The 11993-nt window shown below is 34.0% G+C and overlaps 2 protein-coding genes across 3 annotated transcripts; one reads left to right on the forward strand and one right to left on the reverse strand.

Annotated features, from left to right (window-relative positions):
• Positions 1-2150: 2150 nt before the first annotated feature.
• LOC130808614 (auxin-responsive protein IAA9-like) lies at positions 2151-8068 on the reverse strand. 2 transcript variants are annotated; one of them, XM_057674068.1, is made up of 7 exons: positions 7845-8056; positions 6623-7291; positions 6218-6417; positions 5264-5384; positions 3466-3527; positions 3279-3360; positions 2151-2583 (listed from the first exon to the last, which is right to left on the reverse strand). In XM_057674068.1, exons 2-6 carry the CDS (start codon positions 7213-7215, stop codon positions 3320-3322), a joined length of 1017 nt encoding a protein of 338 aa, XP_057530051.1. In that variant the 5' UTR covers positions 7216-7291; positions 7845-8056; the 3' UTR covers positions 2151-2583; positions 3279-3319. The 2 variants fall into 2 exon arrangements, with proteins under 2 accessions (XP_057530051.1, XP_057530052.1); XM_057674069.1 differs by lacking the exon at positions 3279-3360 and having other exon boundaries at positions 7845-8068.
• A 2781-nt stretch (positions 8069-10849) lies between these two features.
• Positions 10850-11756, forward strand: LOC130808566 (calcium-dependent mitochondrial ATP-magnesium/phosphate carrier protein 3-like; the record flags this gene model as incomplete). Its single annotated transcript, XM_057674024.1, has 1 exon — positions 10850-11756. A coding segment is annotated over one exon (675 nt), but the record flags the coding sequence as incomplete, so codon positions are not given.
• Between the last annotated feature and the right edge of the window lie 237 nt (positions 11757-11993).

Here is an 11993-nt window from a genome sequence, read left to right on the forward strand (position 1 = left end):
TAAATCTAGTGTATTATTTACCATGTTATTTAGCAAAATAATTATGAGAATGAATTTAAAGTATTAAGATATTAATATTTAATTTATGAATGTTTTTTATATTTAACAAGTCCTAATTGAAATAGATGAAGTAGACCCTATATTATAACTAGGGAGATTGGAAAGCCTCACAAGAATTTAATTTGCCTTTCACTCGTCCATCATGGACAATGCATGCTAACACTTTATTTGGATAACAATTAATTAATTAAGAAAGGAAAATGAAAGACACGGGAAGGCGAATTGAAAGAGGGAAAGAAAAGGAAAGCGGAAGAAAAGAAAAGGAAAAGAAAAGGAAATTAAAAGGGAAGGGATAGTATCAGAGCTAACGATTTTCGATCATATAGAAAACTAAAAATATGATCTCACATCGAAAAATTAAAAAAAGGTTGACTTAACAAATAAGCTCGATGAACTACTTCTTCTTTTACCAATTGGTTTCAGGATGAGCTTTCATTGGTATTATACAGTCAACTCTCCTCTTATACGGATCGTACAATGTAGAAACACATCAACCAACATATCAAAAATAATTGACAAGAGTAATAAATTGAAAGTGATAAGTAAAGAAGAGTTAGGCTAAGGCGGTGATGATCAACAAAACGCGTGGAGAAGTAGGGAAACATTCGTAAAGATGTTTGTAATTGAGATCAAATAATTTGATCATCATCAGGCAATGAAGTATAAGATGTGGCATCTTTATGATCATATAATATGTTTTGTTGAGCATTCAATTCAGTATTACTTATCAGGTTGTCTTATCGTCTTCCATGCACAATTACAGACCCACATTTTTGGCGCTTTCATTTCCATCTAAAGCACCATTTAAAACCAAAGGAAGAGTGCTAAGTAATATTTACAAGTGTGTTCCACGTACCGGTTTAAGTAGGTGGTATCAGTTAAAAAAAACAATCATTTGTTTGAAGTATGGGTTTAAGTAGCATACACTGTATATAGATAGTTTTAGAATGTTATAACGTGTAGTGTATGTTTCTGATAACTTTTATTTGATTTGATTTTTTGACACTTACAAAATTAAAAGTAGGGTTTAAGATTCTCTCTACATTTTTTTCGATACTTATTAGACAATTAAATATCTAACAAATACAATATTTGGACAAACATCTACCTTACATCGATCAAGATAGTAAGACGTTATAATCTAATATTTTGTTAGAAATTTGTGATTACTATTTGGGCTAATTACTATTTAACTTATTTTTAGCCGATTTATTTTTTATACACAATGTACATCTTATCAAATTGTTTAGTACACACGAACCAATATTAAGATTGATAGGCTAGAAAATCATAAGCTAGTCCAATAATTAAGAGTTTTCTCTTTCACTCTTTTAACAGAAGATCGATTTCCAAGAAAAATTAATACCATTTTTCATTGTATGTGGATCCAAGTTTCTCTGGTCTATCATAAAAATATGATCAAACTTTAAGCCAAAGAAATAAATTTTTATTAGGAAACTCATTTGGAAAAAATTTTACTAAGTTCAAACAAATTTTGTATCAAAAGATGAGAAACCATTATTAGATTTAAAAACAAAACATTCAAATAAGCAAATCTTTTGTTCACACTGAATCGATTTTCAAGTTCATGTAACCGCAATTAGAAAACTCATTACCAAACACATTCACAACCACACTCCCCATTCCACAAATTCACAAATAGATAAAATGAAAATTTGGTCATCAACCTCCCCTTTCCGAAACATAATCCAACTGATGTATGAGACTTGTGAGCGAAACAATGAATTACAAAGTTAAATGTGCTGCCAAGAAACTGATCTAATCTCACTGTCGCAAGTACGGAAATATCGATTTTTCCATGAGTTTGATTCTCCTCGCCCTCTCCTTCCCTCACCCTAAATAAAAATTGACAACTTGGAAAGAAAAGTGTTGCAAATGATCAACTGATGGCAGAGGCCTAGCATTTGAAAATATCAATCCAGCACTCAGTCTACACACATACGACCTAAAGCTGCGGTTCACACACCGAACATTTTGACGAAATCTATACATAAAGCTATGCATTCCCTTCATCAGAATCTTTGCACTGGTCAAAATAGCCATTGGTGCAAAATGACGGAACATAAAGATGAAAACAACAGTAATTTCATAACACAGTTAAAACGTCCACACATGGTCGTCAATCTTTCAGCGTTTCGCAGACTAAGATCAGTGTACTAGTAAACACTTCATAATCACAATTGACGATACAATTAATAACTTCAGACCCAATAAGGTAAGTTCGTCAAACACACCGATCAACTAAAGGTTCCTCTACCATACACGCAGTGTTAGATTCCGTTACCAAGTTGTCTTGAGAAGTTTTAACAGAAGTTCATTGGGTAAATAGAGATACTAATTAAGAGGATGTAACAAGACACACCATGTACATGAAGCACAAAAGTACAAACCAGATAAACGCTCCCCACACGAAATACAGAGATACTAATTCAGAATCTGCACCGAAGTCTTTTCAGCTTCATCATTAGTTCCGGCTCTTAGACTTCTCCGTGGCCCGTGGAGCTGTAAATCACACAATATAAGGTAAGTGTGTGAGACTCGTATCTTACTTGAACTAAAATAAAAGGACATGTCTAATTTACTATTCTCGCAAAAGCATCTAGTTCTCCGCCATCTTCGGCAGAACCAAGTCCGTGTAACTGCCAGCAATCAACACCGAGGCAGAAAGCTTAGTTTGTCGTTTATTTGTGTCCAATAACTAACCATGAATACCCCACAAACGGAAAACCCACAGAACTATGATACCTTTTGGATCCGGCAATTATAGTTTTTACTCTCTTCCATCCTAACATCATTGCCAAAAACAAGGATTACACTAATAGACTGTTTCGTTATTGGTATTAAATGGTGGGAATGAGGATGAAAATGTAACCTAACAATACTACTTGAAAAGGTTTATAATCATGCTTGTTTTCACAATATTCATTCCCGTCTATTAATGCTTGAAAATGTGGTAACGAGGCATCAGAAAATAATGAAAAATAATGGAGAAAAAACACGTTTGAGAACTTCTTTACCATGGAATTTGGAAATAACGTATCACATTGTACAAAAATTTAAACTTAAATTCATTTCCATTATCATAATTTAACACCAATAACCAAACAACCCGTGAGTTTTACGATATCATCAAACCAATCAGAATGCGCAGCAAACTTGACAAGAATAACAGTCAACTAAGCAGCAGAATTGCCCACATGACCACATATGTCATCCAATATCCCAAAGCAGAACCACTTTAGACGTTGACTAACTTTTGGCATTGTTCAAGTTCTTCACCTGAAGTCATTGCAAAAAGATAAAGGGCCATATATTGGGTAAAATCATTCGTTATTATGCCAAGGTTTGTTCTAGAATTAGTGTTAAGACAGAGAATTCACATACCTAGGCCAATAGCATCAGACCCTTTCATAATCTTTAACCTCTTGCACGTATCAATGAACATCCTGCAAAAGAAAAAAGCATTAGCAACTTAGTCCTCGTGAACAATTTAATCAACTAAAATTTAGATAAAGACTCGTAACTATCAATCTAATATGTAGTTTTGTGTACAAAAAAAGGACACTGTTAATGAACACAAGCACAAGAAATGATTACTTAAATGCTTTAGTCCACATAGCATAAAGCCACGTTACTCCATGAACATGCAAAATAATCAGGTCTTTCAACAGGCAATTGGAAACTGGATGCTTGCAAGACAGGTATATAAATCATTGTCTGCTAAACTTGGATTTGGATGATTCCAAATGTCAAAATGTCAAAATATTACTGCATCTCAAACTGACTGCACAAGAGAACTTCAGTGTTCAGACTGGCGTGGGGCCAACAGTAGTTATATAAAACAATACAACATTACTGAAAAGTGGACAAAGAGATACCAGCACTCTTGCAACTTAATGCGTGCAAAGTGCAAACCTGCTCTATAACTTAATGATTTCTTACCAAATTAACGTAAAGCTCAAACAGCACATATAGAAAGAATGTAAACCTCGAAGGTTGACCGGCAAAAGGATAGTTTAATTACTTAATCATTGTCTCAAAGACTAAGAAGAAAAGATACGTCTTTTGGAAGGTTCATAACATTCAAAGAGAGCCCATGCCACACAAAAATAGAAGTGGAGACTGGAGAAAAGATGTAAGTTTAAGATGATTAAGAGCAACTTTTCTCTAGAAGGTAAGGAATTCAGGTAACAAAGGTAGTAACTTAAAGTGAAAACACTTGAAATTGGAAGCACTGGGGAAAGAAAAAATTGACATGAAGCAGAAAAGGTGAAGGTAAAGGAAGAGCATAGATCTACATGAGTTACTCATAAGTTTATTATTATTTATGGAAAAGATCAGATTCAGAAACATGTAAACACATTCTTTATGAAGTTCCCTTATAGGTAAGGTAAGCCACTACATGCAAGATGAATTCTTAGTAGTATACACAAAGCACAATATAGAGTGAAGACACATAGAAACTGAAATTCGATGTACAAAACCATGACCTTCAATTAGGTTCCAGATATGTCATAGTAACATCAGTTGACATGTAATCAAATGAATAAAAGTACAGCCTCACATGTTACGAAGTTGGGTACATTTTGCATACTTCAGTTAAATCAAGGGTTCATGATGCACTTCAACTGATGAGAAAAGATGAATTAATTACATATATGATCAATTTTTCTCAGACTTTACAAAGATCAAACTGATCAGAAATTCCAAAAATCCAGTATGTAGGCATTGAAATTCTTCCTCGGTCTTATAGACCTTGAACATATATAGAGCTTCACTTCTGAAAGCAAAATTTGAGTAATCATCAATAAAACTTACTACATGATTATTATACCCTAAAGAGAAAGTCCCATGAAAATCATTAAGGTCAATATGAACAAGCTCTCTAACACTCGAGGTCCTTTGAATAACACTTTTAAAAGGTGCTCTTGTGATCTTATAGACCTTTGATATTTGCATATAATGTATCCCATCCATGTGAATCACAAGCACGACCAGAAGAATTCAAGACTTGACTCTAGTAACAAATAATATAACTATAAACAAACTTCAACAAACATTTCAGTCCCTAGAACAATTATCAATATTGCAAATATCATTTCACAGCTCATCAATCAGTTTAGATTTAGTGAAGCCACCAGGGGAGGAACGCGAGGGCAAATTTAAAAAGGACAGAACTTACTCCCACGGCACATCTCCAACAAGCATCCAGTCCCCATCTTTGTCCTCATAAGTGAGCACATATTCTGATCCATGCAGTACATCCCTCAATTTTGTCTCACTCATGTTTGATCCGCATTGGCCTGAAAAAATTGTAAATCAGAATAAACCCCCTTTACATTACTACATGAAGAAACTAGGTGTCCTTACTTAATTAGAACACATATTAATGCACCTAGGATCAATGATTAGATTCCCAATTGGTTTGGGGTAAAACAAGATTTGAAAAACTATATTTTGAAATGAGTAATTGCAAGAATCAAACATCAAACTAAACAACACACAACAATTAACAAGGTTCACCAATGCGGGCTATATCCTCTCTAGCCTAAGGTGTTTTCATTGATATATAAACAAGCTTCTTGAAGCTTTTATGGAGAATTACGATGGTTATTCAAAGAGGGATTGGAGAAAGAAGAAGAGAGGGATAAGTGAGGATCATTCTTTGAGAGAGAGAATAATAATCCAAGATTGGCTCTCCTAAACTAGTGTATTATGGTATTTATAACACATACTCACCAATACTTGCAATGACAAAAGACTAAGACAAAGCAACGAACTAAAACGACCCCGAAGACCTGCAGCCGACTCGGCTCATGGGATCAGTCATGAAAGCCGAGTCGGCTTTGCTCTATGCCACAAGATTCTGATTTTTGTCTTCCAGCCGACTCAGCTTTGATTGGGACAAGAGGTACAGCCGACTCGGCTGTCCCTGCTGTTCATATACTCAAGCCTTTCTTTTTCTCTTCAAATGGCCATACCAAAACTTCCCACATGAAGCTATACTCATGCCCATATGATAGCCAAGACTCAAGGCATATACTTAACACTACAAATCTTCAAGAATCAACAAATTGTACTACACATACTAATTGATAAGTGATTGAATTGCACAAGCAACAAAGTAAAAGCTTACCCAGAGTGAAACAACTAAACATCTTCTCAAGGCCAGAGGAAAGTTCTTGATAAGTTGCATAAGTTCGGAGATCAACTTTCCTCAGATACGGAGCACCATTCATACTAACCTTGACAAAAAGCGGGTCTGCTTTCTTTGAACTGGTGGCCAAAGTGTTTTTACGAAACGATCGAATAGGAGGCCAACCAACAACCTGTGCCCTGTCATATAAGCAAAAATTGAATTCAGTCTAGATACCTAAACTAGCAAATCCCAAGCTCACGCTCAGTATAACATAATTTGCTAGATAATTCGGTTTGAATTTGCGATTCGCATAAAATGGCCTAGAAATAGCCCAAAACTTCCTTTCATGGTTCGTGAGAAGCCAAGAAAATTAGCGAATCATGTAGAACTGCCCACACTTACTTAGCAGCGGGAGCGCTGTCGCCACTGCCAGAACGCGGCACTTCCTCCAAACCCTTTGGAGTGGCTTGTGAGATGCCACTCTTCGAAGAGGCTTGTAGGGCCCGAGGGGTTGATGATAGACCTGCATTCATACCATCATTACTTAGAATCTTCACTTGAGCCCCCGGCTTTGGCTCATCGGAATCATGCCCAGAAGACTTGAATGTCCAATTTACTTCAGTATCAGAGAAGCCTCTTTTGCTCCCTAAAACTGCAGCCTTTTGTGCACATGATGAGATCCCATCCTTCAATGGAGTCAAAGGAAACAATGGCTTCTCATCAAGCTTTGAGCCACTCAAAAGGCTAAGATCTGAGTCTCTTTCAGGAGACTGAGACCCGGGAAGTCCGAGTCTCAGTTCAGTAGCCTTAAAGTTTAGGCTATCCTTGTGATCATCAGACAAGCTCACTACATTCGAGCTGTCAACAGATGAACAATCTGACAACCCAAAATAGTTTTGCTCTTTCAGTCCAGATTCTGCACTTGTAGAAGAAGGCACCAATGGATGATCATTGCTTTGCCCTCCCCCCTCAACACCCATTACTGGGGGAGACATCAGTCAACTTCTAGAAACTTTCTCTTATATCAAACTACTGAGATTTTATATCCCAATTGCTCCAATTCCTTAAAACCTAAAAAAAAAAAAATACAGGATACCATAAAATGGGAAGATGATTCTAAGGATCTAAAGATTCAAACTTTGAACATCTCAAATAATTTTTATTCAAAAATCCTCAATATACAATTATTCAAAAAAATTTCCACAACCCATGAGTAAAAGGCGAATAATTTCCGGAAAAAAATAATTAAGTATTAAGTTGGGTTTCTTTTCAATAACAAAAAACAGTAATTAAATTGAGATTCCCCAAAAAATGGAGTATATTTTAAGGTAAGGGGCAAATCTGAAACAAACCAAAGCACCATCCCTTTACTGAACATTTACAATTTTACATCCCCTTTTCTGAACAATTTTCAGAAAAAAATTGTATCTTTGAAAAAAGTGCAACACATTTATAGGGAATTTTAAACTAAAAAGTAAAATAGAACACAAACCAAATAATTCACATCTAAAATTAACAATATCAAAAAAAATCACTAAAAGTGATTTCTAACAAAAATTGCACACAAAATAATAAGAACCCATCAAACAAAAAATGTATGAAGAAATTAAAAGAAGCGACTTACTTTAAGAAGAAAAGAGGTGGATTTGCAGAAGTATGAACTGAAGAACAGGTCAGACTAAAGAGGTAATGCAGTAGAGATTAAGGAGATCAACACAGTTTCAGAGAGTGATGAGGAGAGAGAAAGTGATAGGAGATTGGAGAGAGAAAGAGAAACTAAGGCGACTCCATTAAGCAGAAAGCAACAAAAGCTTAAGCTTGTGTTGTGTAAACTCGGAACAGGAAATTAAATTAAACCTAAATTGTGTATTTTTGTCGCGTTATTTACTATTCCATCCGTCCGTTCTTTTTAAATGTCATATTTGTTTTTTCTCATTTGTCAATATTAATTTAATCTTAATATGTCCATGATTTAAAATTAGAAAGAATAGATATTAATACAACCTTTGTTATGATGAATGAAACAAGTTTGAATAGATATGTACATGATTTTAATTCATAGATTAAGAATAAATTACAAATTAAGAGTGATTAATTATTGTATGGTATTCAAAAAGCAAATAGGACGTTTGAATATAATTGGAGTACCATTTTCTATTTTCGATTACGTCAAATTAATTATTTATTTTAATTGGACAAACAAAAATGAATGGACGAAATATCTTTTCCTAATTAAAAGATAAGTTGGTAGTTTTTGTTGCTTTTTAAGCTAGCTGAAAAGTTAATTGTTTATGAAGATGTTTGGTAAAGTTGGGTATTTGTTGTTGGCTTCTTTAAGAAAAAAAAAAGTAAGTTAATAAGCCAAAAACCAACTAAAAAAACTAACTGAAGTAACATCTTATTTTGCTTTTCAGCTAGCTTAAAAGCCATTTACAAAATACTCCCTTCGAATCAATTTAGATGTCTCACTTGCTTGGGCACGGTTATTAAGGATGGTGTGGGGTCCATTAAAAAGGATAAGTAGTGAAGGGTAAGTAGTGTAGAGTTGGGTAAGTAAGGTATATGAGGGTATCTTTGTAATTACTTGTGTTAACTAAGTATATTTAGGTAAAAAAAATAGAAATGAGACAACTAAAAAGACTTTGCCAAATAAAAAAATGAGACAACTAAATTGATTCGAAGAGAGTATTTTTTTGAGCTGTTTGACCACCCAAAAACTAAAAACCAAAATTCAATAAGAAAAACTAAACAAAAAGTCATGAATCAAAACACTCCCTCTATTTCTTTTTGCTACTAGTTCATTGAAACAAGGTAGTAGTATTATTTTCAGTATTCTCTCCTCTAATTTAATTTTGAAAGTGACTAGAGGTGTTTACTGTTTAGTATAAATTGGTTTTTTGGTTTGATTTCAAATTTTAAAAGCTAAACCATACTTATTTTGGTAATGACTTGGCTTTTGGCTTGTGACTATTTTTCTCTAATAAATAATTCGTCTAAACATCTCTTTATTTATAAGCCAATAAAATAAATAAAGATTTTCAAATGGTAAAAAAAAACTATTAAAAAGTCAATCACCAACAACCACTAATCATTTATTAACAAACGTCCCACCTATCTTTTCTTCTCACTTTCTTACTACCCTAAGTTTATTTTATCGTAATTTTAGAAGAATTAATTTTGTGGATGAATAAATAAAAATTAAATTTGTCGATAAAATTAGCTCAGATTTGAAGAGTAAATAAAATGAAAATGAGTGAATTAAAGAAATTTGATGATTGAAATGAAATTGTATGTCATTAGTTTGATTTGAAAAGAAAAAAATGACCTAATGAAAAAAATGTACATGAGAACATATTAGAATAAGTCTTCATTCTTGAGCAAATTACATATTCGATGATTGATAAGAATCAAATTTAATTAGTTTGAAGAATTATAGGATACAAATCGGAAGAGAAAAGAAATAGTACCTAAATAATCAATTATATCTTAGAGTTGCATTGAAATGAAACTGACAAAATCATATTTTAAGGTTGATACATTATTATATGAAAGTGTTCACCGTAGAATGCCTCTTAAAATTGGATTAAATAGACCAATTTAGAGTAAGTAGAGAATATTTGTGTTTTAAAAGAGAAACTTCAATCAAGTTTTGTTTTGAGTTGCGAAAAAACAAAAACTAAAAAAAATCGTGGAAACTAAAATGTTCTAGTTATGGGCAAATTTTTTACAAAAATTCTTTTATAAGACGGTATCATCGTGAGACGTGTTTCATACTTGGGTTAAATAACCCAATATTAGAAAATTTTAGCATAATGAATCTTTTATAGACTCATTTCACAATGAGACTAGAATTATTTAGTTTTTGGATATCAAAGTACAATTAATTCCCTAATTCTATATTGAGGTCGTTTTACTGTGAGATGATTTCAATTGGGTAAGCCAAAAGATTTTAAAAAAAACTGCTTTTTATACAAGCATGACTTCAAATTTCAGTTTTTTTATGTTATTTTTATTTCTGCTTGTATGAACTCGTCTTACAATGAGATGGTCTCATATAAAATTTGCTAAAATTTTGTATACTATGGGCCGAAAACAATCTCATGCCCTCATAGAGTTATAGCCCAATACCTTGTCTTATTCGTTTTTTCGGCATGGTCTGATGTTAAGAGAAGTTACCGAGTGGCCCATTTTCCTTCTATTTCCAACTGGGCTGTATAAGATCTTAGCCCACAATATTAATCCTTTCACAAATTCTAATAAGAAAATTTGAAATAAATGAGATTATTTATCTACTTAATTCCAAATATAAGATTCGGGAAAAATTTATGTCCCAAAATAAGCTTCCGTACGTCCAAGCCTAGCCTCGGGTAAGTCGCTTTTACTAACAGCGAATAAGGGGAAAAAAAAAATTAAAAAGTTGAAAGTCGCTGTTAGTAACAGCGACTATGAAGTTTAAAAAAAAAAAAAAAAATTCCAAATATTCTCCTAGGCCAAGACTCACATAACAGCAAGCCCAAAGTCCATTCACTTTAACCTTTAAACAATTATCTAATATCAGATAAACTAACTATAAAAACTTGTTATTGTTTGATTAATCTTCCGATGTGGGACTGTGGGTCGAAAATTTGATACTGGGAGAGGGTCTACCTTGTTGATATTGGCGAACAAACTGTTGTACCAGAAAGTGTAAGTAAGCATGTCAATGCTAGCAGATATCTTATTGCAGGAGGTATTGCTGGTGCCACATCTCGCACTGCTACTGCACCACTGGATCGTTTGAAAGTGGTTTTACAAATTCAGACGAAAGAAGCTCGCATTATGCCCGAAGTAAGGAAAATCTGGAAAGAAGGAAAAATGTTTGCATTTTTTCGTGGCAATGGATTAAATGTCGTGAAGGTTGCACCTGAAAGTGCTATTAGATTTTATACATATGAATTTCTTAAAGGAGTCATAATGGATGCTAGAGGAGGGGAGAAAGCTGATATTGGTGGGATGGGTCGCCTTGTTGCTGGTGGCGTAGCTGGTGCTGTTGCACAGACGGCAATTTATCCATTTGATCTAGTAAAGACACGGTTGCAGACATATGACTGCCTGGATGGAAAAGTTCCTAGAATAGGAGCTTTGACAAGGGATATTTGGGTCAAAGAAGGGACACGGGCTTTCTACAAGGGCTTTTTCCCATCTGTTGTTGGAATCATTCCTTATGCGGGCATAGATCTTGCTGCTTATGAAACACTAAAGGATTTGGCTAAAAAGTTTATACTCCAGGACAATGGTAAGACTTGTAACCTATTGCATCTATAAGTTTGTCTTTTCTTCCTTTTCATGGATGCGTAAACTTATTTGGGTAGCTTTTTTCAAAAGCTTTTTTTTTATTTCACTTGTAGAACCTGGACCCCTTATGCAATTGGGTTGTGGAACCATATCTGGTGCTGTTGGTGCAACATGTGTTTACCTTTACAGGTTGTGAGGACAAGGTAAGTCATCGATATTGGTTGCCAAACCTTGGTACTGCTCTATTTAATTGTGTATTTGTTTGTTCGTGTACTCTTTTTGGGTACAGAGATGACAATCCTCCCCTCATCTCTTTGTATCAAATTTTCGACCCACAGTCCCACATCGGAAGATTAATCAAATAATAACAAGTTTTTATAGTTAGTTCATCTGATATTAGATAACTGTTTAAAGGTTAAAGTGAATGGGCTTTGGGCTTGCTGTTATGTGAGTCTTAGCCCAGGAGAATATTTGGAATTTTTTTTTTAAACTTCATAGT

Source organism: Amaranthus tricolor, chromosome 3 (genome assembly GCF_026212465.1).
Source record: "Amaranthus tricolor cultivar Red isolate AtriRed21 chromosome 3, ASM2621246v1, whole genome shotgun sequence".
In the NCBI taxonomy this organism is placed as follows: Eukaryota; Viridiplantae; Streptophyta; class Magnoliopsida; order Caryophyllales; family Amaranthaceae; genus Amaranthus; species Amaranthus tricolor.

What these genes read in the sequence shown, in the direction of transcription:
- LOC130808614 (XM_057674068.1), bottom strand. Translation starts at nt 7,215, where the DNA reads ATGTCTCCCCCAGTAATGGGTGTTGAGGGGGGAGGGCAAAGCAATGAT. An exon ending in GTTGGAGATGTGCCGTGGGA is followed by an intron (nt 3,528 to 5,263) that starts GTAAGTTCTGTC and finishes TTTCTTTTGCAG; the next exon opens with GATGTTCATTGATACGTGCA. An exon ending in GTCTGATGCTATTGGCCTAG is followed by an intron (nt 3,361 to 3,465) that starts GTATGTGAATTC and finishes CAATGACTTCAG; the next exon opens with GTGAAGAACTTGAACAATGC.